Source organism: Misgurnus anguillicaudatus, chromosome 24, assembly GCF_027580225.2.
Source record: "Misgurnus anguillicaudatus chromosome 24, ASM2758022v2, whole genome shotgun sequence".
NCBI lineage: Eukaryota > Metazoa > Chordata > Actinopteri > Cypriniformes > Cobitidae > Misgurnus > Misgurnus anguillicaudatus.
Window position 1 is genome coordinate 8,610,001 of NC_073360.2, and position 27,500 is coordinate 8,637,500.

Consider the following 27,500-nt stretch of genomic DNA (forward strand, 5'->3'; position numbering starts at 1 on the left):
ACGTTTTTGAGACAAAACATTGTAGGATTTCAGTGAATTATTATGCACAAACCAGAAGCCAAAAACAAAACAAATAGAGAAGGGATGACCCTTTTTTAGAACAAAAACAATGCATTTAAATGTAATTTTCATGTGTGCATTAAAGAGGAATATGTACTGTTATGGATGTGACAGTTCTGAAATGGTTTTTATATGATTATGAAAAAGGCATACTTAAAATGCCTTAAAATCTTTAAGAAAGAGACCTCACACGGGTATAAAAACCACAAATTTTTGACATCTAAGCAATAAATGCAGTGAAAATCTTTGGTAAAAAATGTTTCATGGTAAAGTTAGCATTTGTAAGGAATTGCCCATATAGTAATGTAATTTACACAGCTGGATTACCAAATGTGTTTTCTTTTTCTCTGTAATATTTATATCTTCATTTTTTAATTCAGATGGAGCCTCGCTTCAGGAGACGGGCTGATGGCAGCCTGAATCTTTCGGACACACTGGAAGCAGCAAAGGTGAAGGAAGCCAACAAAGGAAAGCCTTACACAAGACCCCTGTCCCCGGAGGCTGTGCTGGACAAGGCCAAGAAAAGCTTAAGTCAGCACCATGGAGATCCAGCTAACAGAAAGCACCTGCTGGGTTTCTTTGAAATCCAGTTTGGTATCTTTCGTGGGCAAACATTCAGGTGGGTTGCAGAAAATGCACTAGGGTATGCTGCTTACCTGGTTGCATCTATGAAGAGGGACCCCACAGGAGGCAGCAAAGACTCTCAAGAACATGCCCACAACAAGGGGAGTTTCAGGGAGTATATTGAGCTCTTTCCTTCTGGCAAAATTGCCATTGCTATGAAGGAAGAGCAAAATGATGCAAAAGCTTCCAAGCACGATGCCCCTACTCAGCAAGCTGCACCCACCCAGCACGCTGCACCCACCCAGCACGCTGCACCCACCCAGCACGCTGCACCCACCCAGCACGCTGCACCTACCCAGCACGCTGCACCCACCCAGCACGCTGCACCTACCCAGCACGCTGCACCCACCCAGCACGCTGCCACCACCCATGCTTCCACTGCCTCTCTACGCTCCCTCTTGGTTGGGAAGTTGCCTGACCAAAGAACCCTGACCAAGACCATAAAAAGGATGGTTTCCCCCATCAAAACCACACCTTGTAAGCAAACATTTATGTGTAAAATACTTGGTTTGTTTTTAGTATTTGTTGCTGTTCAGAAGTCATGTTTAATTGTCCCTTGTTTTGTTTTGTAGCTTTGGCCCAGGCACGTGCACGACCCTCTGCCACCCTCACCCATCCAACTGTGTCCATTGAGGGAGCCACAGGGCTCACAGCCACCCTCACCGACCCGACTGTGTCCATTGAAGCCACCGCAGGGCCCTCAGCCACCCTAACCCACCCCTCTGTGTCCACTGAGATAGATGACAGCACACTGCTGGCAGAGGCAACTATGTTTGAGGAGGCACATGTGGCATGTACGTTTATACTTATTTAAAACATATAACAAAATATTCAAGTTTCCTTTACAGGCATAATGAAGTAAAGTAAAACAATGGGTGGGTTGCACCGACAAGGATTAGGCCCAAACATTTAATCTTGTTTAAAAATAAACAGGGTTACATTTAAATTATCATTTTGATCCAGGTTTAAATTTTACATTAAACCTAGATTATGCATGACAAATGCGCTGGCACAGCATTATATCACAATATCTGAGCTTGTTTCCTGCCACATTGCTCCATTAATCAATACAATAGACTGTTTTAATAGATTGTCAAATGTTATTATTTTGAATCAACCCTTTAGATTTCCGATGCATGTAGGTAGTGATTTATAATACAAAAATGACTTTACCTTTGCCTGCATAAACTGTTTATTTTCTTTTGAATGACAACGTCAACATTGTTGCTGTTTAATTACAGCAAATTCATCATGGCGGACAAAATAAATCACAGATGAAGGGTGTAGTTAAGGTTTTAGTCTAAGATTTGTTAATCTGTGTTTAAATTGAAGTAGTGCAACACAAGTCAAATTTAAATTAAACTAAGATCAACAAACCCTGGATTAGCTCTAAACTGTCTGTCAAACTCTAGGCTTAATTGAAGCCTTGTTGGTGCAACAATGTGAATTAGTGTTTATGTTTTTTTTCCAGCAAAACGAGTCTGTCTTCCAGCTGGATGGATACACACCCTGCCTGAAGTAGACCAAAGGTGGATATCCAAGGCCCTGTTCAGGTGGGCTGCACCAGGCCGTCCTGAGCTGATCTATAACAGGGTGGACAAACTTTGGTGGTATCCTCCACCGGTACCACTGAAGACCAGTAGTGCTCCTTCCTTGGAGAATTACTTTGGCCATCCTCTGCTGCTCTGGATGCCACGAAAGCTGTGGCAATTGAAGCTGACCTGTCCACATCCAGACTGTCAGAAAGACCTTCTGACCTCAGCTGGCCTGCATCAAAAGATCAGGGTCGTGATTGCTTTGAATAGTGTGTACTTTGTGGCATCTGAGTACCTGGCCTGCCGAAGATGTAAGAGAAAGGTCATCAGCTGGAGCCATGATATCGTCTCCCAACTCGACATTGGCCACAGAGTGCAGTTCCCCTGCATTCTAACCTCAAAACTTGCATGTGACTTTCAGGTAGTATGTTTGATGCGTCAACGAGGCCTGGGAAACAGCAGCAGCCAGATCCAGCGCAAGCTGCAGGAGCGTCATGCTGAGGTCTGGTTGCAAAAAACAGTCCAATATCTTACAGATTGCAAGGGGATTGCCAGTGCTGTCACATCAAGCCTGATACTGCCTGTGACATTTGAACCGCTTCCTCCAATGCCTTCTGTCCCTAAGCACCGGTGGCTGATGCAGGTCTATGCCCAGGATGTCCTGCAACGGCTGGATGAGATCAAGGCCGCTATAACATCACAATATGGTCGGATCTTAAAAATGGATTCCACAAAAAAAGTAGCCAGAAAACTAGCAGGACCCAGCTATGGCACCGCTGCCTGGGCAACCAATGTTGGAAATGAGCATGGACAGGTGATCATGTCCGTGCTCACAGCAAGTGAGGGTTTTGGTCTTGGGCCAATGATTGAAGGCCTCATTAGGAGATACAGAGTGGCTGGGGTAGCTCCTCCCGAGGTACTGTATGTGGACCGAGACTGCTGTGGCAACACTCTTCTGAGGAGGATGTTTGAAGAGTGGGAGCAAATGACCATCCGGTTGGATATATGGCACTTTATGCGGAGATTTTCTGTGGGTTGCACCACCGACTGTCACCCGTTATATGCCACATTTATGAGTCGCCTCAGCCACTGTATTTTCATGTGGGACCAGGACGACCTGACGGCCCTGAAGATGGCAAAGCGTGCAGAGCTAGAAGCTGACTGGAGACCATCATCTGAAGCTGATGTACTGCGCCGTATCAGCCGTAGCGAGCTAGCCCTACATTGCAGGAGAACCACTCGTGGGACCAAGGAGACCCTGAAGATGATTGAGAGCCTCATTCAGGCCTTTGAAGGAGATGCTGGTCGTGACACTCTGGGAGTCCCTTTAATAAACTCAGCCCGGATGACTGAGATCATAAAGTCCCAGCGAAAGCATGTGGCCTGCATCCAGGATCCTCAAGGTGTGCAGCTCTACATGCAGACGGGCACTTTAATGAAGGGAGGGCATCGTCTGCCAACTTACCGCTGTGCCAGAGGTTCTACTTCGCTGGAGTCTTTTCATCTGCACCTCAACAGATTCATCCCAGGTAAGTAATTTTAGTCACAGAATTTTTTTAATAAGATTTTACTTAATTATATATTGAAATAATTATGAGAATAGCAAGAACAGTTATTTATGTATTTATATGATTTTTTTAATGTACAGGCACGCGACACCTTTTTTCAGGCGTATCTTTTGGATGGACTTGCAAGGTGGAATGAGGACCGGGCTGTGGCAGCAACAACTGATGAGCAGCAGCCACATTCCTATAGTCATCTTCTCCGTCATGCTGCCAATATTCTTTCAGAGGAGGTCATGGGCATGAAAATCAGCCCTTATGTTGGGCCAAGAAAGTACACTGGTAGATAACTGTTTGTTGTTTTTGGTGACAATTACACACACACACACACACACACACACACACAAACACAAACAGTGTTATAATAAAGAGTAATAATATAATATTCTGGTATATTATCTAATTGTCATTGTTTTAATATTTTAAAGGTGAACTTATCGGAGTAGAGTATCTTTACCAGCAAACTGGTAAAGTTCTGCAGGACTACAGGTTGGCCATTGAAGAGTCTGAGACCACTGAGGTTGCTATAGAGGTGGAGGAAGCTTATGATGAACTTGAGGAGTTTCAAGACATCACTGTCCCCACCTTTGACACAGAGCGGATACCTTCTGCTGCTTCACAAGCATCAGTGTCTGCAGCATCATCTTCAACCCCTCCGGCAACCAGACCCAAGTCATCACTGTATGTGTCACCAGTGAGATCTCCTGTCACCAGCTCTACGTCATCACTGTCTGTGGTCCCTCCAATACCAGTCACATCTTCTGTTTCCAGCTCACTGCACACTCAGCCAGCACTATCTCCTGGCGCACATAGCTGTGAGTTTTACCAAAGTATTTTTATTGAGAGTTGTTTGTTGTCACACTAACTCTAAATGACTCTAAATGAATATTTGTCATATTGAAAGATAAATACAAATGTAAACTAAATATTTACCTTTTTCATGTAGCCCCAGGTAACCAAGGGTCCACAGAAACTGACCTTCCAACATCTGAAGAGAACCCTTCGCATGATGTAAGGGCACGGTTTCTTTTTTAATGTACATATACATGTATGCAAACAAAATCTGGGTTATGTTGGCTATGCTTTCATGTGAATATTTGTATTCATTGGTGCTTTCAAAAGTTGCTAAATGATCTTTCATTTTAGGATTGTGTTGGACCCGATAATATTGAAGGTTATGGAGCTGTGCAGGACTTGGCAGAGTATTTGTTCAACCTTAGAGAACACCGTCTGGCCTTAACTGGAGAAGAGTCTGATCAAATCATCAACCTATGGCAGGCATTTGGGGAGTTTGATAAGAAAAAGACCACTTACTCGCCACGTCACCAAACCAACCTAAAACAGGGACGATTCAGGGCCAGTAAGAAGAATGTGGCACCAGGTGTGGAGAGCACCAGAAGGTATGCTAAATTTAGCAAATACAGGGTTTTGATTTGTTTGAGGGTTTTGATATTTATAAAAGATATATATTTAGTAAAACCTGACGACTTATTACTATCTTATCTTCCTGCAGCCTCTTAAATTCATACTTGGCCTAGATATAACAAAAATTGTTAGTTGTGATTTACGTTTAATGCTGATTTTATGTTATGTAAGTTACATTCCTATGGACACAGTTCTAACCATACATCGTTGAAAAAACGCAGACCGGGGTCATTATAGAGTGCCACAGGAATGACATATTTTTGTTGGCTGACCCTCTCAAAAAAGCCAGTTTATTTTCCTCATAGACTTTTGGATTATCACAAAAATAATCTCTGTGTTTAACAACAGTTTAAGACACTTTTTGTCCAAAGCTGTGATAATGCCACAACACAGTAAAACAGTAGACACCTAATTTATTGATATGATATTTCAACAATGACCCAGAAAACAAACAAGACAACATAACTCTGCACAGATATTAAAAATTAACATCTAGACAACACAAAGCAAATCTGACAGAATAGAACAATAAACTCAACAGAGAAAAGTTCACACACTGAAAACAATCTTACATTAATAATATGTATTCTTCTGTAATTTGTAGGTGTTTCATTGGGCCTCATAGTCCTGCACAGAGGCCTGACTGCAACAGAGTGGTGGAGGGCATCTTCATAAGGCTCTGTGCTCTCTACCAAAACGCGGTGCGTGTTAATGGAGAGAGGGTCACCCGCTTCACAATGATTGCACGGGTCTACAGACATATCCGAGAGTGCATCCTCACCAATGATAGGGTGATGAGAGAAACCACCATCCAGCTTCCACAGATGAACGCTTCAACAATCTCAGACTGGTGAGTAAATTAACATTGTTACTACTATACCAAAACATGAACCCTCTGTATAGCTCTCAGCTGCTTTAAGTAATTGACACGGTTGACTGAATGTAACTGTGAGTGCTTTGGCGGGTCTAGAAACAAATCAACAAGTCCAACTTCTGTTTACTTTTCTATTATGAAAGACATTATTTATTGCTTACGACATGGTCTTTAACAGACTGTAAGAATTTATAATCCAATGTTAATTTCAATGAAAGTAGTCATTTTACAAAAGCAACATGACACTAGGGTGTGATCAATTGCTATATGATATCAGCTGTGTAATGTTGCTGCATTATAGTCGTGATTAAACAGTAGATGATCACAGCACTTTTTTATTTTTGTTTAAATGTTTATTAATACTGGTTGTTTTATGTTTTTCCAGGTTCTCCAAGCGTGACAAGTCACAGGATGTGGGGGTTACAAAGCAGGGTATCAATTTCCCAGATGCACCCATGGCTGGACCTGAGAAGCTTCCTGCGGCTTTGCAGAAAGGGCCGACCCTATTTCCAGGGAGCTTGGCTGAGCCTCACCTTTTTGTCCTGCCAAGAAACACTGCTGGGGAGGCAAAACTCAAGAGGAGGTCACAACCTCCAGCCATCTCCCAGGCACCACCATCACATCAAAGACTCCCTATCATTGCACCAGCAATACCCGTCTCTCTGCCTTTCATTTTGCCCTCCCTGCAGCTTCCGACAGTTGTAGATACACCATCTTCAGTGCCTGGAACTTCACAGGTGGTGTTCTTTAACGTACCTTTACCTTCTGCTATGCCACCATCAGCTCAGACACAAACATCCAGTCAAGCTGTACCTTACTCCACTCAGCAGTACAGGAAGAGAAAACAGATGAGGGAGGACACTGGAACTGTCACACGCAAATATGTGAGGAAGACAGATGTTATTCTTTGTAGAAAGTGCAACAAAGAGAGAAAGCCACCATCACATCTTCAGTACTTTGGCAACTGGTACTGCAAAGAGACTGAGACTCAGTCATATGCTGAATGGAGGGCTGTGCTGGAGGGACGTGGTTATGGGAAAAAAAAAACAGGAAATGACAATCCTCCAGCTCCATAAAAATGTCACATTTTATATACACACTGTAAATAATACACACGCTATACACACTGTAAATAATGTTAAGTTTACCTTGTTTATGGTCAAGTTTTTAATTGTTATTGTTTAGGATGACCTTTCAAAGTTGCACTACTGTGATAAATGTTTGTTTTGATTTTTAAAAAAAATTTAGTCTGACATGTCAAAGGTGCACTGCAAATTTTTGTTTTTGTTATTATTATTATTAACATTGATACGTCAGAATTGCACTACTATGTTGAATGTTTATTTTATTAATGTTTACTATTTATTTATTATGTTGACAATCCTCCAGCTCCTTAAAAATTTCACATTTTATATACACACTATAAATAATATACACGCTATACACACTGTAAATAATGTTAAGTTTACCTTGTTTATGGTCAAGTTTTTTATTGTTATTGTTTAGGATGACCTTTCAAAGTTGCACTACTGTGATAAATGTTTGTTTTGATTTAATATTATTTTCTTAGTCTGACATGTCAAAGGTGCACTGCAAGTTTTTGTTTTTGTTATTATTATTATTATTAACATTGATACGTCAGAATTGCACTACTAAGTTGAATGTTCATTTTATTAATGTTTACTATTTATTATTTTATTTTAATAACATTGCTGTTCTGGTTTTTTATTTACCTTAAAAATCTATGCAAATAATAAATGTTTAATCCTTGCCCTCACATCGTTTCTGTGTCTATTTATATAGTCTATTAATTTGGCTACTCTATACTTTACGAATAAACAATATTTTGTAGCTGTAAACACAAAAACAAGTCTTTAATCAATAAAACACACCATAAGAACAGGGACAGTCCTGTTTATAGTTTTTATTCCGTTATTAAAAGTGTCCAATTACAGTGCTGGGGGGGCTGATTTACAATTGATTAAAGTGCGGGAGACACTGACGATGACACATGCGTGCACTAGCAGCGTCAAACTGACACGTCACACGAATTCCACCACTGGTCTGAGCGAGGCACGAACTCGCGTCGCTGTGCCGTCTTTTGGTTGCTTTACCTCGACTAACACGCGCCGGCTTCCCATGCTCTCCTGTGTACACGGTTGTGTCTCCACTCTTCGCGTTATCCTTTTCGCCCGCTGACAAGAGCCCTCTGATGTGTCTCCCACCATCCCACGTCACACTGTCGTCCGTCTCTGTGGCGCAATCGGTTAGCGCGTTCGGCTGTTAACCGAAAGGTTGGTGGTTCGAGCCCACGCAGGGACGTTGGAAGCTTTTCAATGACACGCAGAGCGCCACAGGGCCATGTCAGCCTTGTAGCCATCTGAAAGACAATAGGTTCTTCTTCTTCACTTGTGCCACTTCACTGGGTTTTTGAAGGATTTATTTACAGGAATGTATGATCAGAGTCTTAAAGCTCAAAGACCCGGAATTTAAAAAACTGTGTAAAGAAGTACCTTGGTGCCACCAAAAGGAACAAGTCCAAGCCGAAACCCAGTTGTAACCGTGACTGAAAGAGGTTATTGCTCTAGGGCATGCTCACGCTACAGGACTGTGAGAGTAACTGAAGTGTTGTGGCGCTCACACTGCACAACAAGGTTCCTGTCATCTACCACGAGCCAGAGGTCTCGCAGCAGACCTTGAATATTCTGCCTGCGATAGCGCGCTCCGTCCAGTGGCCACCGAGCTTGCCTTAACTTGTGCAACATGCAAGGCATCTGCTTTTTGCTGTTCCATCGAGAAGGGGACACCTTGTGACTGGGCTCTTTCACTTGTGCCACTGCACTGGGATTTTGAAGGATTAATTTAAAGGACTGTCTGATCAGAGTATTAAAGTTCAAAGACTGGAATTTAAAAAACTGTGTAAAGAAGTACCTTGGTGCCACCAAAAGGAACACGTCCAAGCCGAAACCCAGTTGTAACTGTGACTGAAAGTGGTCTGAAAGAGGTTATTGTCTCAGGGCAAGCTCGCGCTACAGGGCCGTGAGAGTAACTGAAGTGGTGTGGCGCTCACACTGCATGACAAGATTCCTGTCATCTGCCACGAGCCAGAGGTCTCGCAGCAGACCTTGAATATTCTGCCTGCGATAGCGCGCTCCGTCCAGTGGCCACGTAGATCGAGCTTGCCTTCACTTGAGCAACATGCAAGGCATCTGCTTTTCCATCGAGAAGAGGACACGTTGAGATCAGATACAGAAACATGCAACCGCAGCCCGGCTAGCTCAGTCGGTAGAGCATGAGACTCTTAATCTCAGGGTCGTGGGTTCGAGCCCCACGTTGGGCGTGTCAGCTGCTTCTCTCGTTGGAGCTCTTCTTTGCAGCCCTGGGTTCCATGTCGTGGGAACTTCAGAAAAATCCTGACCAAGGCGTCTTTGCGTTTCTGTTGCAAAAGAGGTTTCCCATGCTCTCCTGTGTACACGGTTGTGTCTCCACTCTTCGCGTTATCCTTTTCGCCCGCTGACAAGAGCTCTCTGATGTGTCTCCCACCATCCCACGTCACGCTGTCGTCCGTCTCTGTGGCGCAATCGGTTAGCGCGTTCGGTTGTTAACTGAAAGGTTGGTGGTTCGAGCCCACCCAGGGACGTTGGAAGCTTTTCAATGACACGCAGAGCGCCACAGGGCCATGTCAGCCTTGTAGCCATCTGAAAGACAATAGGTGTCCAGCTAACAGAAAGCACCTGCTGGGTTTCTTTGAAATCCAGTTTGGTATCTTTCGTGGGCAAACATTCAGGTGGGTTGCAGAAAATGCACTAGGGTATGCTGCTTACCTGGTTGCATCTATGAAGAGGGACCCCACAGGAGGCAGCAAAGACTCTCAAGAACATGCCCACAACAAGGGGAGTTTCAGGGAGTATATTGAGCTCTTTCCTTCTGGCAAAATTGCCATTGCTATGAAGGAAGAGCAAAATGATGCAAAAGCTTCCAAGCACGATGCCCCTACTCAGCAAGCTGCACCCACCCAGCACGCTGCACCCACCCAGCACGCTGCACCCACCCAGCACGCTGCACCCACCCAGCACGCTGCACCCACCCAGCACGCTGCACCCACCCAGCACGCTGCACCTACCCAGCACGCTGCACCCACCCAGCACGCTGCCACCACCCATGCTTCCACTGCCTCTCTACGCTCCCTCTTGGTTGGGAAGTTGCCTGACCAAAGAACCCTGACCAAGACCATAAAAAGGATGGTTTCCCCCATCAAAACCACACCTTGTAAGCAAACATTTATGTGTAAAATACTTGGTTTGTTTTTAGTATTTGTTGCTGTTCAGAAGTCATGTTTAATTGTCCCTTGTTTTGTTTTGTAGCTTTGGCCCAGGCACGTGCACGACCCTCTGCCACCCTCACCCATCCAACTGTGTCCATTGAGGGAGCCACAGGGCTCACAGCCACCCTCACCGACCCGACTGTGTCCATTGAAGCCACCGCAGGGCCCTCAGCCACCCTAACCCACCCCTCTGTGTCCACTGAGATAGATGACAGCACACTGCTGGCAGAGGCAACTATGTTTGAGGAGGCACATGTGGCATGTACGTTTATACTTATTTAAAACATATAACAAAATATTCAAGTTTCCTTTACAGGCATAATGAAGTAAAGTAAAACAATGGGTGGGTTGCACCGACAAGGATTAGGCCCAAACATTTAATCTTGTTTAAAAATAAACAGGGTTACATTTAAATTATCATTTTGATCCAGGTTTAAATTTTACATTAAACCTAGATTATGCATGACAAATGCGCTGGCACAGCATTATATCACAATATCTGAGCTTGTTTCCTGCCACATTGCTCCATTAATCAATACAATAGACTGTTTTAATAGATTGTCAAATGTTATTATTTTGAATCAACCCTTTAGATTTCCGATGCATGTAGGTAGTGATTTATAATACAAAAATGACTTTACCTTTGCCTGCATAAACTGTTTATTTTCTTTTGAATGACAACGTCAACATTGTTGCTGTTTAATTACAGCAAATTCATCATGGCGGACAAAATAAATCACAGATGAAGGGTGTAGTTAAGGTTTTAGTCTAAGATTTGTTAATCTGTGTTTAAATTGAAGTAGTGCAACACAAGTCAAATTTAAATTAAACTAAGATCAACAAACCCTGGATTAGCTCTAAACTGTCTGTCAAACTCTAGGCTTAATTGAAGCCTTGTTGGTGCAACAATGTGAATTAGTGTTTATGTTTTTTTTCCAGCAAAACGAGTCTGTCTTCCAGCTGGATGGATACACACCCTGCCTGAAGTAGACCAAAGGTGGATATCCAAGGCCCTGTTCAGGTGGGCTGCACCAGGCCGTCCTGAGCTGATCTATAACAGGGTGGACAAACTTTGGTGGTATCCTCCACCGGTACCACTGAAGACCAGTAGTGCTCCTTCCTTGGAGAATTACTTTGGCCATCCTCTGCTGCTCTGGATGCCACGAAAGCTGTGGCAATTGAAGCTGACCTGTCCACATCCAGACTGTCAGAAAGACCTTCTGACCTCAGCTGGCCTGCATCAAAAGATCAGGGTCGTGATTGCTTTGAATAGTGTGTACTTTGTGGCATCTGAGTACCTGGCCTGCCGAAGATGTAAGAGAAAGGTCATCAGCTGGAGCCATGATATCGTCTCCCAACTCGACATTGGCCACAGAGTGCAGTTCCCCTGCATTCTAACCTCAAAACTTGCATGTGACTTTCAGGTAGTATGTTTGATGCGTCAACGAGGCCTGGGAAACAGCAGCAGCCAGATCCAGCGCAAGCTGCAGGAGCGTCATGCTGAGGTCTGGTTGCAAAAAACAGTCCAATATCTTACAGATTGCAAGGGGATTGCCAGTGCTGTCACATCAAGCCTGATACTGCCTGTGACATTTGAACCGCTTCCTCCAATGCCTTCTGTCCCTAAGCACCGGTGGCTGATGCAGGTCTATGCCCAGGATGTCCTGCAACGGCTGGATGAGATCAAGGCCGCTATAACATCACAATATGGTCGGATCTTAAAAATGGATTCCACAAAAAAAGTAGCCAGAAAACTAGCAGGACCCAGCTATGGCACCGCTGCCTGGGCAACCAATGTTGGAAATGAGCATGGACAGGTGATCATGTCCGTGCTCACAGCAAGTGAGGGTTTTGGTCTTGGGCCAATGATTGAAGGCCTCATTCGGAGATACAGAGTGGCTGGGGTAGCTCCTCCCGAGGTACTGTATGTGGACCGAGACTGCTGTGGCAACACTCTTCTGAGGAGGATGTTTGAAGAGTGGGAGCAAATGACCATCCGGTTGGATATATGGCACTTTATGCGGAGATTTTCTGTGGGTTGCACCACCGACTGTCACCCGTTATATGCCACATTTATGAGTCGCCTCAGCCACTGTATTTTCATGTGGGACCAGGACGACCTGACGGCCCTGAAGATGGCAAAGCGTGCAGAGCTAGAAGCTGACTGGAGACCATCATCTGAAGCTGATGTACTGCGCCGTATCAGCCGTAGCGAGCTAGCCCTACATTGCAGGAGAACCACTCGTGGGACCAAGGAGACCCTGAAGATGATTGAGAGCCTCATTCAGGCCTTTGAAGGAGATGCTGGTCGTGACACTCTGGGAGTCCCTTTAATAAACTCAGCCCGGATGACTGAGATCATAAAGTCCCAGCGAAAGCATGTGGCCTGCATCCAGGATCCTCAAGGTGTGCAGCTCTACATGCAGACGGGCACTTTAATGAAGGGAGGGCATCGTCTGCCAACTTACCGCTGTGCCAGAGGTTCTACTTCGCTGGAGTCTTTTCATCTGCACCTCAACAGATTCATCCCAGGTAAGTAATTTTAGTCACAGAATTTTTTTAATAAGATTTTACTTAATTATATATTGAAATAATTATGAGAATAGCAAGAACAGTTATTTATGTATTTATATGATTTTTTTAATGTACAGGCACGCGACACCTTTTTTCAGGCGTATCTTTTGGATGGACTTGCAAGGTGGAATGAGGACCGGGCTGTGGCAGCAACAACTGATGAGCAGCAGCCACATTCCTATAGTCATCTTCTCCGTCATGCTGCCAATATTCTTTCAGAGGAGGTCATGGGCATGAAAATCAGCCCTTATGTTGGGCCAAGAAAGTACACTGGTAGATAACTGTTTGTTGTTTTTGGTGACAATTACACACACACACACACACACACACACACACAAACACAAACAGTGTTATAATAAAGAGTAATAATATAATATTCTGGTATATTATCTAATTGTCATTGTTTTAATATTTTAAAGGTGAACTTATCGGAGTAGAGTATCTTTACCAGCAAACTGGTAAAGTTCTGCAGGACTACAGGTTGGCCATTGAAGAGTCTGAGACCACTGAGGTTGCTATAGAGGTGGAGGAAGCTTATGATGAACTTGAGGAGTTTCAAGACATCACTGTCCCCACCTTTGACACAGAGCGGATACCTTCTGCTGCTTCACAAGCATCAGTGTCTGCAGCATCATCTTCAACCCCTCCGGCAACCAGACCCAAGTCATCACTGTATGTGTCACCAGTGAGATCTCCTGTCACCAGCTCTACGTCATCACTGTCTGTGGTCCCTCCAATACCAGTCACATCTTCTGTTTCCAGCTCACTGCACACTCAGCCAGCACTATCTCCTGGCGCACATAGCTGTGAGTTTTACCAAAGTATTTTTATTGAGAGTTGTTTGTTGTCACACTAACTCTAAATGACTCTAAATGAATATTTGTCATATTGAAAGATAAATACAAATGTAAACTAAATATTTACCTTTTTCATGTAGCCCCAGGTAACCAAGGGTCCACAGAAACTGACCTTCCAACATCTGAAGAGAACCCTTCGCATGATGTAAGGGCACGGTTTCTTTTTTAATGTACATATACATGTATGCAAACAAAATCTGGGTTATGTTGGCTATGCTTTCATGTGAATATTTGTATTCATTGGTGCTTTCAAAAGTTGCTAAATGATCTTTCATTTTAGGATTGTGTTGGACCCGATAATATTGAAGGTTATGGAGCTGTGCAGGACTTGGCAGAGTATTTGTTCAACCTTAGAGAACACCGTCTGGCCTTAACTGGAGAAGAGTCTGATCAAATCATCAACCTATGGCAGGCATTTGGGGAGTTTGATAAGAAAAAGACCACTTACTCGCCACGTCACCAAACCAACCTAAAACAGGGACGATTCAGGGCCAGTAAGAAGAATGTGGCACCAGGTGTGGAGAGCACCAGAAGGTATGCTAAATTTAGCAAATACAGGGTTTTGATTTGTTTGAGGGTTTTGATATTTATAAAAGATATATATTTAGTAAAACCTGACGACTTATTACTATCTTATCTTCCTGCAGCCTCTTAAATTCATACTTGGCCTAGATATAACAAAAATTGTTAGTTGTGATTTACGTTTAATGCTGATTTTATGTTATGTAAGTTACATTCCTATGGACACAGTTCTAACCATACATCGTTGAAAAAACGCAGACCGGGGTCATTATAGAGTGCCACAGGAATGACATATTTTTGTTGGCTGACCCTCTCAAAAAAGCCAGTTTATTTTCCTCATAGACTTTTGGATTATCACAAAAATAATCTCTGTGTTTAACAACAGTTTAAGACACTTTTTGTCCAAAGCTGTGATAATGCCACAACACAGTAAAACAGTAGACACCTAATTTATTGATATGATATTTCAACAATGACCCAGAAAACAAACAAGACAACATAACTCTGCACAGATATTAAAAATTAACATCTAGACAACACAAAGCAAATCTGACAGAATAGAACAATAAACTCAACAGAGAAAAGTTCACACACTGAAAACAATCTTACATTAATAATATGTATTCTTCTGTAATTTGTAGGTGTTTCATTGGGCCTCATAGTCCTGCACAGAGGCCTGACTGCAACAGAGTGGTGGAGGGCATCTTCATAAGGCTCTGTGCTCTCTACCAAAACGCGGTGCGTGTTAATGGAGAGAGGGTCACCCGCTTCACAATGATTGCACGGGTCTACAGACATATCCGAGAGTGCATCCTCACCAATGATCGGGTGATGAGAGAAACCACCATCCAGCTTCCACAGATGAACGCTTCAACAATCTCAGACTGGTGAGTAAATTAACATTGTTACTACTATACCAAAACATGAACCCTCTGTATAGCTCTCAGCTGCTTTAAGTAATTGACACGGTTGACTGAATGTAACTGTGAGTGCTTTGGCGGGTCTAGAAACAAATCAACAAGTCCAACTTCTGTTTACTTTTCTATTATGAAAGACATTATTTATTGCTTACGACATGGTCTTTAACAGACTGTAAGAATTTATAATCCAATGTTAATTTCAATGAAAGTAGTCATTTTACAAAAGCAACATGACACTAGGGTGTGATCAATTGCTATATGATATCAGCTGTGTAATGTTGCTGCATTATAGTCGTGATTAAACAGTAGATGATCACAGCACTTTTTTATTTTTGTTTAAATGTTTATTAATACTGGTTGTTTTATGTTTTTCCAGGTTCTCCAAGCGTGACAAGTCACAGGATGTGGGGGTTACAAAGCAGGGTATCAATTTCCCAGATGCACCCATGGCTGGACCTGAGAAGCTTCCTGCGGCTTTGCAGAAAGGGCCGACCCTATTTCCAGGGAGCTTGGCTGAGCCTCACCTTTTTGTCCTGCCAAGAAACACTGCTGGGGAGGCAAAACTCAAGAGGAGGTCACAACCTCCAGCCATCTCCCAGGCACCACCATCACATCAAAGACTCCCTATCATTGCACCAGCAATACCCGTCTCTCTGCCTTTCATTTTGCCCTCCCTGCAGCTTCCGACAGTTGTAGATACACCATCTTCAGTGCCTGGAACTTCACAGGTGGTGTTCTTTAACGTACCTTTACCTTCTGCTATGCCACCATCAGCTCAGACACAAACATCCAGTCAAGCTGTACCTTACTCCACTCAGCAGTACAGGAAGAGAAAACAGATGAGGGAGGACACTGGAACTGTCACACGCAAATATGTGAGGAAGACAGATGTTATTCTTTGTAGAAAGTGCAACAAAGAGAGAAAGCCACCATCACATCTTCAGTACTTTGGCAACTGGTACTGCAAAGAGACTGAGACTCAGTCATATGCTGAATGGAGGGCTGTGCTGGAGGGACGTGGTTATGGGAAAAAAAAAACAGGAAATGACAATCCTCCAGCTCCATAAAAATGTCACATTTTATATACACACTGTAAATAATACACACGCTATACACACTGTAAATAATGTTAAGTTTACCTTGTTTATTGTCAAGTTTTTAATTGTTATTGTTTAGGATGACCTTTCAAAGTTGCACTACTGTGATAAATGTTTGTTTTGATTTTTTTTAAAAATTTAGTCTGACATGTCAAAGGTGCACTGCAAATTTTTGTTTTTGTTATTATTATTATTAACATTGATACGTCAGAATTGCACTACTATGTTGAATGTTTATTTTATTAATGTTTACTATTTATTTATTATGTTGACAATCCTCCAGCTCCTTAAAAATTTCACATTTTATATACACACTATAAATAATATACACGCTATACACACTGTAAATAATGTTAAGTTTACCTTGTTTATGGTCAAGTTTTTTATTGTTATTGTTTAGGATGACCTTTCAAAGTTGCACTACTGTGATAAATGTTTGTTTTGATTTAATATTATTTTCTTAGTCTGACATGTCAAAGGTGCACTGCAAGTTTTTGTTTTTGTTATTATTATTATTATTAACATTGATACGTCAGAATTGCACTACTAAGTTGAATGTTCATTTTATTAATGTTTACTATTTATTATTTTATTTTAATAACATTGCTGTTCTGGTTTTTTATTTACCTTAAAAATCTATGCAAATAATAAATGTTTAATCCTTGCCCTCACATCGTTTCTGTGTCTATTTATATAGTCTATTAATTTGGCTACTCTATACTTTACGAATAAACAATATTTTGTAGCTGTAAACACAAAAACAAGTCTTTAATCAATAAAACACACCATAAGAACAGGGACAGTCCTGTTTATAGTTTTTATTCCGTTATTAAAAGTGTCCAATTACAGTGCTGGGGGGGCTGATTTACAATTGATTAAAGTGCGGGAGACACTGACGATGACACATGCGTGCACTAGCAGCGTCAAACTGACACGTCACACGAATTCCACCACTGGTCTGAGCGAGGCACGAACTCGCGTCGCTGTGCCGTCTTTTGGTTGCTTTACCTCGACTAACACGCGCCGGCTTCCCATGCTCTCCTGTGTACACGGTTGTGTCTCCACTCTTCGCGTTATCCTTTTCGCCCGCTGACAAGAGCCCTCTGATGTGTCTCCCACCATCCCACGTCACACTGTCGTCCGTCTCTGTGGCGCAATCGGTTAGCGCGTTCGGCTGTTAACCGAAAGGTTGGTGGTTCGAGCCCACGCAGGGACGTTGGAAGCTTTTCAATGACACGCAGAGCGCCACAGGGCCATGTCAGCCTTGTAGCCATCTGAAAGACAATAGGTTCTTCTTCTTCACTTGTGCCACTTCACTGGGTTTTTGAAGGATTTATTTACAGGAATGTATGATCAGAGTCTTAAAGCTCAAAGACCCGGAATTTAAAAAACTGTGTAAAGAAGTACCTTGGTGCCACCAAAAGGAACAAGTCCAAGCCGAAACCCAGTTGTAACCGTGACTGAAAGAGGTTATTGCTCTAGGGCATGCTCACGCTACAGGACTGTGAGAGTAACTGAAGTGTTGTGGCGCTCACACTGCACAACAAGGTTCCTGTCATCTACCACGAGCCAGAGGTCTCGCAGCAGACCTTGAATATTCTGCCTGCGATAGCGCGCTCCGTCCAGTGGCCACCGAGCTTGCCTTAACTTGTGCAACATGCAAGGCATCTGCTTTTTGCTGTTCCATCGAGAAGGGGACACCTTGTGACTGGGCTCTTTCACTTGTGCCACTGCACTGGGATTTTGAAGGATTAATTTAAAGGACTGTCTGATCAGAGTATTAAAGTTCAAAGACTGGAATTTAAAAAACTGTGTAAAGAAGTACCTTGGTGCCACCAAAAGGAACACGTCCAAGCCGAAACCCAGTTGTAACTGTGACTGAAAGTGGTCTGAAAGAGGTTATTGTCTCAGGGCAAGCTCGCGCTACAGGGCCGTGAGAGTAACTGAAGTGGTGTGGCGCTCACACTGCATGACAAGATTCCTGTCATCTGCCACGAGCCAGAGGTCTCGCAGCAGACCTTGAATATTCTGCCTGCGATAGCGCGCTCCGTCCAGTGGCCACGTAGATCGAGCTTGCCTTCACTTGAGCAACATGCAAGGCATCTGCTTTTCCATCGAGAAGAGGACACGTTGAGATCAGATACAGAAACATGCAACCGCAGCCCGGCTAGCTCAGTCGGTAGAGCATGAGACTCTTAATCTCAGGGTCGTGGGTTCGAGCCCCACGTTGGGCGTGTCAGCTGCTTCTCTCGTTGGAGCTCTTCTTTGCAGCCCTGGGTTCCATGTCGTGGGAACTTCAGAAAAATCCTGACCAAGGCGTCTTTGCGTTTCTGTTGCAAAAGAGGTTTCCCATGCTCTCCTGTGTACTAGCGCAGTCGGTAGAGCATGAGACTCTTAATCTCAGGGTCGTGGGTTCGAGCCCCACGTTGGGCGTGTCAGCTGCTTCTCTCGTTGGAGCTCTTCTTTGCAGCCCTGGGTTCCATGTCGTGGGAACTTCAGAAAAATCCTGACCAAGGCGTCTTTTCGTTTCTGTTGCAAAAGAGGTTTCCCATGCTCTCCTGTGTACACCGTTGTGTCTCCACTCTTCGCGTTATCCTTTTCGCCCGCTGACAAGAGCCCTCTGATGTGTCTCCCACCATCCCACGTCACGCTGTCGTCCGTCTCTGTGGCGCAATCGGTTAGCGCGTTCGGCTGTTAACCGAAAGGTTGGTGGTTCGAGCCCACCCAGGGACGTTGGAAGCTTTTCAATGACACGCAGAGCGCCACAGGGCCATGTCAGCCTTGTAGCCATCTGAAAGACAATAGGTTCTTCTTCTTCACTTGTGCCACTTCACTGGGTTTTTGAAGGATTTATTTACAGGAATGTATGATCAGAGTCTTAAAGCTCAAAGACCCGGAATTTAAAAAACTGTGTAAAGAAGTACCTTGGTGCCACCAAAAGGAACAAGTCCAAGCCGAAACCCAGTTGTAACCGTGACTGAAAGAGGTTATTGCTCTAGGGCATGCTCACGCTACAGGACTGTGAGAGTAACTGAAGTGTTGTGGCGCTCACACTGCACAACAAGGTTCCTGTCATCTACCACGAGCCAGAGGTCTCGCAGCAGACCTTGAATATTCTGCCTGCGATAGCGCGCTCCGTCCAGTGGCCACCGAGCTTGCCTTAACTTGTGCAACATGCAAGGCATCTGCTTTTTGCTGTTCCATCGAGAAGGGGACACCTTGTGACTGGGCTCTTTCACTTGTGCCACTGCACTGGGATTTTGAAGGATTAATTTAAAGGACTGTCTGATCAGAGTATTAAAGTTCAAAGACTGGAATTTAAAAAACTGTGTAAAGAAGTACCTTGGTGCCACCAAAAGGAACACGTCCAAGCCGAAACCCAGTTGTAACTGTGACTGAAAGTGGTCTGAAAGAGGTTATTGTCTCAGGGCAAGCTCGCGCTACAGGGCCGTGAGAGTAACTGAAGTGGTGTGGCGCTCACACTGCATGACAAGATTCCTGTCATCTGCCACGAGCCAGAGGTCTCGCAGCAGACCTTGAATATTCTGCCTGCGATAGCGCGCTCCGTCCAGTGGCCACGTAGATCGAGCTTGCCTTCACTTGAGCAACATGCAAGGCATCTGCTTTTCCATCGAGAAGAGGACACGTTGAGATCAGATACAGAAACATGCAACCGCAGCCCGGCTAGCTCAGTCGGTAGAGCATGAGACTCTTAATCTCAGGGTCGTGGGTTCGAGCCCCACGTTGGGCGTGTCAGCTGCTTCTCTCGTTGGAGCTCTTCTTTGCAGCCCTGGGTTCCATGTCGTGGGAACTTCAGAAAAATCCTGACCAAGGCGTCTTTGCGTTTCTGTTGCAAAAGAGGTTTCCCATGCTCTCCTGTGTACACGGTTGTGTCTCCACTCTTCGCGTTATCCTTTTCGCCCGCTGACAAGAGCTCTCTGATGTGTCTCCCACCATCCCACGTCACGCTGTCGTCCGTCTCTGTGGCGCAATCGGTTAGCGCGTTCGGTTGTTAACTGAAAGGTTGGTGGTTCGAGCCCACCCAGGGACGTTGGAAGCTTTTCAATGACACGCAGAGCGCCACAGGGCCATGTCAGCCTTGTAGCCATCTGAAAGACAATAGGTGTCCAGCTAACAGAAAGCACCTGCTGGGTTTCTTTGAAATCCAGTTTGGTATCTTTCGTGGGCAAACATTCAGGTGGGTTGCAGAAAATGCACTAGGGTATGCTGCTTACCTGGTTGCATCTATGAAGAGGGACCCCACAGGAGGCAGCAAAGACTCTCAAGAACATGCCCACAACAAGGGGAGTTTCAGGGAGTATATTGAGCTCTTTCCTTCTGGCAAAATTGCCATTGCTATGAAGGAAGAGCAAAATGATGCAAAAGCTTCCAAGCACGATGCCCCTACTCAGCAAGCTGCACCCACCCAGCACGCTGCACCCACCCAGCACGCTGCACCCACCCAGCACGCTGCACCCACCCAGCACGCTGCACCTACCCAGCACGCTGCACCCACCCAGCACGCTGCACCTACCCAGCACGCTGCACCCACCCAGCACGCTGCCACCACCCATGCTTCCACTGCCTCTCTACGCTCCCTCTTGGTTGGGAAGTTGCCTGACCAAAGAACCCTGACCAAGACCATAAAAAGGATGGTTTCCCCCATCAAAACCACACCTTGTAAGCAAACATTTATGTGTAAAATACTTGGTTTGTTTTTAGTATTTGTTGCTGTTCAGAAGTCATGTTTAATTGTCCCTTGTTTTGTTTTGTAGCTTTGGCCCAGGCACGTGCACGACCCTCTGCCACCCTCACCCATCCAACTGTGTCCATTGAGGGAGCCACAGGGCTCACAGCCACCCTCACCGACCCGACTGTGTCCATTGAAGCCACCGCAGGGCCCTCAGCCACCCTAACCCACCCCTCTGTGTCCACTGAGATAGATGACAGCACACTGCTGGCAGAGGCAACTATGTTTGAGGAGGCACATGTGGCATGTACGTTTATACTTATTTAAAACATATAACAAAATATTCAAGTTTCCTTTACAGGCATAATGAAGTAAAGTAAAACAATGGGTGGGTTGCACCGACAAGGATTAGGCCCAAACATTTAATCTTGTTTAAAAATAAACAGGGTTACATTTAAATTATCATTTTGATCCAGGTTTAAATTTTACATTAAACCTAGATTATGCATGACAAATGCGCTGGCACAGCATTATATCACAATATCTGAGCTTGTTTCCTGCCACATTGCTCCATTAATCAATACAATAGACTGTTTTAATAGATTGTCAAATGTTATTATTTTGAATCAACCCTTTAGATTTCCGATGCATGTAGGTAGTGATTTATAATACAAAAATGACTTTACCTTTGCCTGCATAAACTGTTTATTTTCTTTTGAATGACAACGTCAACATTGTTGCTGTTTAATTACAGCAAATTCATCATGGCGGACAAAATAAATCACAGATGAAGGGTGTAGTTAAGGTTTTAGTCTAAGATTTGTTAATCTGTGTTTAAATTGAAGTAGTGCAACACAAGTCAAATTTAAATTAAACTAAGATCAACAAACCCTGGATTAGCTCTAAACTGTCTGTCAAACTCTAGGCTTAATTGAAGCCTTGTTGGTGCAACAATGTGAATTAGTGTTTATGTTTTTTTTCCAGCAAAACGAGTCTGTCTTCCAGCTGGATGGATACACACCCTGCCTGAAGTAGACCAAAGGTGGATATCCAAGGCCCTGTTCAGGTGGGCTGCACCAGGCCGTCCTGAGCTGATCTATAACAGGGTGGACAAACTTTGGTGGTATCCTCCACCGGTACCACTGAAGACCAGTAGTGCTCCTTCCTTGGAGAATTACTTTGGCCATCCTCTGCTGCTCTGGATGCCACGAAAGCTGTGGCAATTGAAGCTGACCTGTCCACATCCAGACTGTCAGAAAGACCTTCTGACCTCAGCTGGCCTGCATCAAAAGATCAGGGTCGTGATTGCTTTGAATAGTGTGTACTTTGTGGCATCTGAGTACCTGGCCTGCCGAAGATGTAAGAGAAAGGTCATCAGCTGGAGCCATGATATCGTCTCCCAACTCGACATTGGCCACAGAGTGCAGTTCCCCTGCATTCTAACCTCAAAACTTGCATGTGACTTTCAGGTAGTATGTTTGATGCGTCAACGAGGCCTGGGAAACAGCAGCAGCCAGATCCAGCGCAAGCTGCAGGAGCGTCATGCTGAGGTCTGGTTGCAAAAAACAGTGCAATATCTTACAGATTGCAAGGGGATTGCCAGTGCTGTCACATCAAGCCTGATACTGCCTGTGACATTTGAACCGCTTCCTCCAATGCCTTCTGTCCCTAAGCACCGGTGGCTGATGCAGGTCTATGCCCAGGATGTCCTGCAACGGCTGGATGAGATCAAGGCCGCTATAACATCACAATATGGTCGGATCTTAAAAATGGATTCCACAAAAAAAGTAGCCAGAAAACTAGCAGGACCCAGCTATGGCACCGCTGCCTGGGCAACCAATGTTGGAAATGAGCATGGACAGGTGATCATGTCCGTGCTCACAGCAAGTGAGGGTTTTGGTCTTGGGCCAATGATTGAAGGCCTCATTAGGAGATACAGAGTGGCTGGGGTAGCTCCTCCCGAGGTACTGTATGTGGACCGAGACTGCTGTGGCAACACTCTTCTGAGGAGGATGTTTGAAGAGTGGGAGCAAATGACCATCCGGTTGGATATATGGCACTTTATGCGGAGATTTTCTGTGGGTTGCACCACCGACTGTCACCCGTTATATGCCACATTTATGAGTCGCCTCAGCCACTGTATTTTCATGTGGGACCAGGACGACCTGACGGCCCTGAAGATGGCAAAGCGTGCAGAGCTAGAAGCTGACTGGAGACCATCATCTGAAGCTGATGTACTGCGCCGTATCAGCCGTAGCGAGCTAGCCCTACATTGCAGGAGAACCACTCGTGGGACCAAGGAGACCCTGAAGATGATTGAGAGCCTCATTCAGGCCTTTGAAGGAGATGCTGGTCGTGACACTCTGGGAGTGTCTCCCTTTAATAAACTCAGCCCGGATGACTGAGATCATAAAGTCCCAGCGAAAGCATGTGGCCTGCATCCAGGATCCTCAAGGTGTGCAGCTCTACATGCAGACGGGCACTTTAATGAAGGGAGGGCATCGTCTGCCAACTTACCGCTGTGCCAGAGGTTCTACTTCGCTGGAGTCTTTTCATCTGCACCTCAACAGATTCATCCCAGGTAAGTAATTTTAGTCACAGAATTTTTTTAATAAGATTTTACTTAATTATATATTGAAATAATTATGAGAATAGCAAGAACAGTTATTTATGTATTTATATGATTTTTTTAATGTACAGGCACGCGACACCTTTTTTCAGGCGTATCTTTTGGATGGACTTGCAAGGTGGAATGAGGACCGGGCTGTGGCAGCAACAACTGATGAGCAGCAGCCACATTCCTATAGTCATCTTCTCCGTCATGCTGCCAATATTCTTTCAGAGGAGGTCATGGGCATGAAAATCAGCCCTTATGTTGGGCCAAGAAAGTACACTGGTAGATAACTGTTTGTTGTTTTTGGTGACAATTACACACACACACACACACACACACACACACAAACACAAACAGTGTTATAATAAAGAGTAATAATATAATATTCTGGTATATTATCTAATTGTCATTGTTTTAATATTTTAAAGGTGAACTTATCGGAGTAGAGTATCTTTACCAGCAAACTGGTAAAGTTCTGCAGGACTACAGGTTGGCCATTGAAGAGTCTGAGACCACTGAGGTTGCTATAGAGGTGGAGGAAGCTTATGATGAACTTGAGGAGTTTCAAGACATCACTGTCCCCACCTTTGACACAGAGCGGATACCTTCTGCTGCTTCACAAGCATCAGTGTCTGCAGCATCATCTTCAACCCCTCCGGCAACCAGACCCAAGTCATCACTGTATGTGTCACCAGTGAGATCTCCTGTCACCAGCTCTACGTCATCACTGTCTGTGGTCCCTCCAATACCAGTCACATCTTCTGTTTCCAGCTCACTGCACACTCAGCCAGCACTATCTCCTGGCGCACATAGCTGTGAGTTTTACCAAAGTATTTTTATTGAGAGTTGTTTGTTGTCACACTAACTCTAAATGACTCTAAATGAATATTTGTCATATTGAAAGATAAATACAAATGTAAACTAAATATTTACCTTTTTCATGTAGCCCCAGGTAACCAAGGGTCCACAGAAACTGACCTTCCAACATCTGAAGAGAACCCTTCGCATGATGTAAGGGCACGGTTTCTTTTTTAATGTACATATACATGTATGCAAACAAAATCTGGGTTATGTTGGCTATGCTTTCATGTGAATATTTGTATTCATTGGTGCTTTCAAAAGTTGCTAAATGATCTTTCATTTTAGGATTGTGTTGGACCCGATAATATTGAAGGTTATGGAGCTGTGCAGGACTTGGCAGAGTATTTGTTCAACCTTAGAGAACACCGTCTGGCCTTAACTGGAGAAGAGTCTGATCAAATCATCAACCTATGGGGGAGTTTGATAAGAAAAAGACCACTTACTCGCCACGTCACCAAACCAACCTAAAACAGGGACGATTCAGGGCCAGTAAGAAGAATGTGGCACCAGGTGTGGAGAGCACCAGAAGGTATGCTAAATTTAGCAAATACAGGGTTTTGATTTGTTTGAGGGTTTTGATATTTATAAAAGATATATATTTAGTAAAACCTGACGACTTATTACTATCTTATCTTCCTGCAGCCTCTTAAATTCATACTTGGCCTAGATATAACAAAAATTGTTAGTTGTGATTTACGTTTAATGCTGATTTTATGTTATGTAAGTTACATTCCTATGGACACAGTTCTAACCATACATCGTTGAAAAAACGCAGACCGGGGTCATTATAGAGTGCCACAGGAATGACATATTTTTGTTGGCTGACCCTCTCAAAAAAGCCAGTTTATTTTCCTCATAGACTTTTGGATTATCACAAAAATAATCTCTGTGTTTAACAACAGTTTAAGACACTTTTTGTCCAAAGCTGTGATAATGCCACAACACAGTAAAACAGTAGACACCTAATTTATTGATATGATATTTCAACAATGACCCAGAAAACAAACAAGACAACATAACTCTGCACAGATATTAAAAATTAACATCTAGACAACACAAAGCAAATCTGACAGAATAGAACAATAAACTCAACAGAGAAAAGTTCACACACTGAAAACAATCTTACATTAATAATATGTATTCTTCTGTAATTTGTAGGTGTTTCATTGGGCCTCATAGTCCTGCACAGAGGCCTGACTGCAACAGAGTGGTGGAGGGCATCTTCATAAGGCTCTGTGCTCTCTACCAAAACGCGGTGCGTGTTAATGGAGAGAGGGTCACCCGCTTCACAATGATTGCACGGGTCTACAGACATATCCGAGAGTGCGTCCTCACCAATGATAGGGTGATGAGAGAAACCACCATCCAGCTTCCACAGATGAACGCTTCAACAATCTCAGACTGGTGAGTAAATTAACATTGTTACTACTATACCAAAACATGAACCCTCTGTATAGCTCTCAGCTGCTTTAAGTAATTGACACGGTTGACTGAATGTAACTGTGAGTGCTTTGGCGGGTCTAGAAACAAATCAACAAGTCCAACTTCTGTTTACTTTTCTATTATGAAAGACATTATTTATTGCTTACGACATGGTCTTTAACAGACTGTAAGAATTTATAATCCAATGTTAATTTCAATGAAAGTAGTCATTTTACAAAAGCAACATGACACTAGGGTGTGATCAATTGCTATATGATATCAGCTGTGTAATGTTGCTGCATTATAGTCGTGATTAAACAGTAGATGATCACAGCACTTTTTTATTTTTGTTTAAATGTTTATTAATACTGGTTGTTTTATGTTTTTCCAGGTTCTCCAAGCGTGACAAGTCACAGGATGTGGGGGTTACAAAGCAGGGTATCAATTTCCCAGATGCACCCATGGCTGGACCTGAGAAGCTTCCTGCGGCTTTGCAGAAAGGGCCGACCCTATTTCCAGGGAGCTTGGCTGAGCCTCACCTTTTTGTCCTGCCAAGAAACACTGCTGGGGAGGCAAAACTCAAGAGGAGGTCACAACCTCCAGCCATCTCCCAGGCACCACCATCACATCAAAGACTCCCTATCATTGCACCAGCAATACCCGTCTCTCTGCCTTTCATTTTGCCCTCCCTGCAGCTTCCGACAGTTGTAGATACACCATCTTCAGTGCCTGGAACTTCACAGGTGGTGTTCTTTAACGTACCTTTACCTTCTGCTATGCCACCATCAGCTCAGACACAAACATCCAGTCAAGCTGTACCTTACTCCACTCAGCAGTACAGGAAGAGAAAACAGATGAGGGAGGACACTGGAACTGTCACACGCAAATATGTGAGGAAGACAGATGTTATTCTTTGTAGAAAGTGCAACAAAGAGAGAAAGCCACCATCACATCTTCAGTACTTTGGCAACTGGTACTGCAAAGAGACTGAGACTCAGTCATATGCTGAATGGAGGGCTGTGCTGGAGGGACGTGGTTATGGGAAAAAAAAAACAGGAAATGACAATCCTCCAGCTCCATAAAAATGTCACATTTTATATACACACTGTAAATAATACACACGCTATACACACTGTAAATAATGTTAAGTTTACCTTGTTTATGGTCAAGTTTTTAATTGTTATTGTTTAGGATGACCTTTCAAAGTTGCACTACTGTGATAAATGTTTGTTTTGATTTTTAAAAAAAATTTAGTCTGACATGTCAAAGGTGCACTGCAAATTTTTGTTTTTGTTATTATTATTATTAACATTGATACGTCAGAATTGCACTACTATGTTGAATGTTTATTTTATTAATGTTTACTATTTATTTATTATGTTGACAATCCTCCAGCTCCTTAAAAATTTCACATTTTATATACACACTATAAATAATATACACGCTATACACACTGTAAATAATGTTAAGTTTACCTTGTTTATGGTCAAGTTTTTTATTGTTATTGTTTAGGATGACCTTTCAAAGTTGCACTACTGT

The 27,500-nt window shown here is 43.6% G+C and overlaps 6 protein-coding genes and 8 non-coding genes across 14 annotated transcripts in view; all 14 read left to right on the forward strand.

Annotated features, from left to right (window-relative positions):
• LOC141361683 (uncharacterized) overlaps positions 1-3,778 on the forward strand; it is a 4,439-nt gene extending 661 nt beyond the window's left edge. The window contains exons 2-4 of the mRNA XM_073863333.1: positions 441-1,161; positions 1,257-1,478; positions 2,156-3,778. Coding sequence (XP_073719434.1) covers positions 441-1,161; positions 1,257-1,478; positions 2,156-3,756 — 2,544 coding nt within the window. The 3' untranslated portion in view covers positions 3,757-3,778. The remainder of the gene's footprint in view (positions 1-440; positions 1,162-1,256; positions 1,479-2,155) is intronic.
• Positions 3,779-3,837: 59 nt separating this feature from the next.
• On the forward strand, positions 3,838-7,857 carry LOC129418280 (uncharacterized). The gene is made up of 6 exons (XM_073863334.1): positions 3,838-4,063; positions 4,210-4,596; positions 4,728-4,792; positions 4,928-5,181; positions 5,811-6,056; positions 6,466-7,857. Exons 1-6 carry the CDS (start codon positions 3,838-3,840, stop codon positions 7,154-7,156), a joined length of 1,869 nt encoding a protein of 622 aa, XP_073719435.1. The 3' UTR covers positions 7,157-7,857.
• Positions 7,858-8,328: 471 nt separating this feature from the next.
• Positions 8,329-8,402, forward strand: trnan-guu (transfer RNA asparagine (anticodon GUU)). Its single transcript has one exon. It is a non-coding gene; the product is annotated as a tRNA-Asn (tRNA).
• A 945-nt stretch (positions 8,403-9,347) lies between these two features.
• trnak-cuu (transfer RNA lysine (anticodon CUU)) lies at positions 9,348-9,420 on the forward strand. The gene has a single exon. It is a non-coding gene; the product is annotated as a tRNA-Lys (tRNA).
• A 226-nt stretch (positions 9,421-9,646) lies between these two features.
• Positions 9,647-9,720, forward strand: trnan-guu (transfer RNA asparagine (anticodon GUU)). Its single transcript has one exon. It is a non-coding gene; the product is annotated as a tRNA-Asn (tRNA).
• Positions 9,721-9,803: 83 nt separating this feature from the next.
• LOC141361684 (uncharacterized) lies at positions 9,804-13,003 on the forward strand. Its single transcript, XM_073863335.1, has 3 exons — positions 9,804-10,349; positions 10,445-10,666; positions 11,344-13,003. The coding sequence occupies exons 1-3, from the start codon at positions 9,917-9,919 to the stop codon at positions 12,942-12,944; spliced, it is 2,256 nt and encodes a 751-aa protein (XP_073719436.1). The 5' UTR covers positions 9,804-9,916; the 3' UTR covers positions 12,945-13,003.
• Positions 13,004-15,191: 2,188 nt separating this feature from the next.
• LOC141361642 (uncharacterized) lies at positions 15,192-17,045 on the forward strand. The gene is made up of 2 exons (XM_073863223.1): positions 15,192-15,244; positions 15,654-17,045. Exons 1-2 carry the CDS (start codon positions 15,219-15,221, stop codon positions 16,342-16,344), a joined length of 717 nt encoding a protein of 238 aa, XP_073719324.1. The 5' UTR covers positions 15,192-15,218; the 3' UTR covers positions 16,345-17,045.
• A 471-nt stretch (positions 17,046-17,516) lies between these two features.
• On the forward strand, positions 17,517-17,590 carry trnan-guu (transfer RNA asparagine (anticodon GUU)). The gene has a single exon. It is a non-coding gene; the product is annotated as a tRNA-Asn (tRNA).
• Positions 17,591-18,535: 945 nt separating this feature from the next.
• On the forward strand, positions 18,536-18,608 carry trnak-cuu (transfer RNA lysine (anticodon CUU)). The gene has a single exon. It is a non-coding gene; the product is annotated as a tRNA-Lys (tRNA).
• Positions 18,609-19,033: 425 nt separating this feature from the next.
• trnan-guu (transfer RNA asparagine (anticodon GUU)) lies at positions 19,034-19,107 on the forward strand. Its single transcript has one exon. It is a non-coding gene; the product is annotated as a tRNA-Asn (tRNA).
• Positions 19,108-20,052: 945 nt separating this feature from the next.
• Positions 20,053-20,125, forward strand: trnak-cuu (transfer RNA lysine (anticodon CUU)). Its single transcript has one exon. It is a non-coding gene; the product is annotated as a tRNA-Lys (tRNA).
• Positions 20,126-20,351: 226 nt separating this feature from the next.
• Positions 20,352-20,425, forward strand: trnan-guu (transfer RNA asparagine (anticodon GUU)). Its single transcript has one exon. It is a non-coding gene; the product is annotated as a tRNA-Asn (tRNA).
• Positions 20,426-20,508: 83 nt separating this feature from the next.
• LOC141361685 (uncharacterized) lies at positions 20,509-23,469 on the forward strand. The gene is made up of 3 exons (XM_073863336.1): positions 20,509-21,054; positions 21,150-21,371; positions 22,049-23,469. The coding sequence occupies exons 1-3, from the start codon at positions 20,622-20,624 to the stop codon at positions 23,467-23,469; spliced, it is 2,076 nt and encodes a 691-aa protein (XP_073719437.1). The 5' UTR covers positions 20,509-20,621.
• A 1,396-nt stretch (positions 23,470-24,865) lies between these two features.
• LOC141361639 (uncharacterized) overlaps positions 24,866-27,500 on the forward strand; it is a 2,879-nt gene continuing 244 nt past the window's right edge. The window contains exons 1-3 of the mRNA XM_073863210.1: positions 24,866-25,068; positions 25,698-25,943; positions 26,353-27,500. The exon at positions 26,353-27,500 is cut by the window's right edge and continues 244 nt beyond it. Coding sequence (XP_073719311.1) covers positions 24,950-25,068; positions 25,698-25,943; positions 26,353-27,043 — 1,056 coding nt within the window. The 5' untranslated portion in view covers positions 24,866-24,949 and the 3' untranslated portion in view covers positions 27,044-27,500. The remainder of the gene's footprint in view (positions 25,069-25,697; positions 25,944-26,352) is intronic.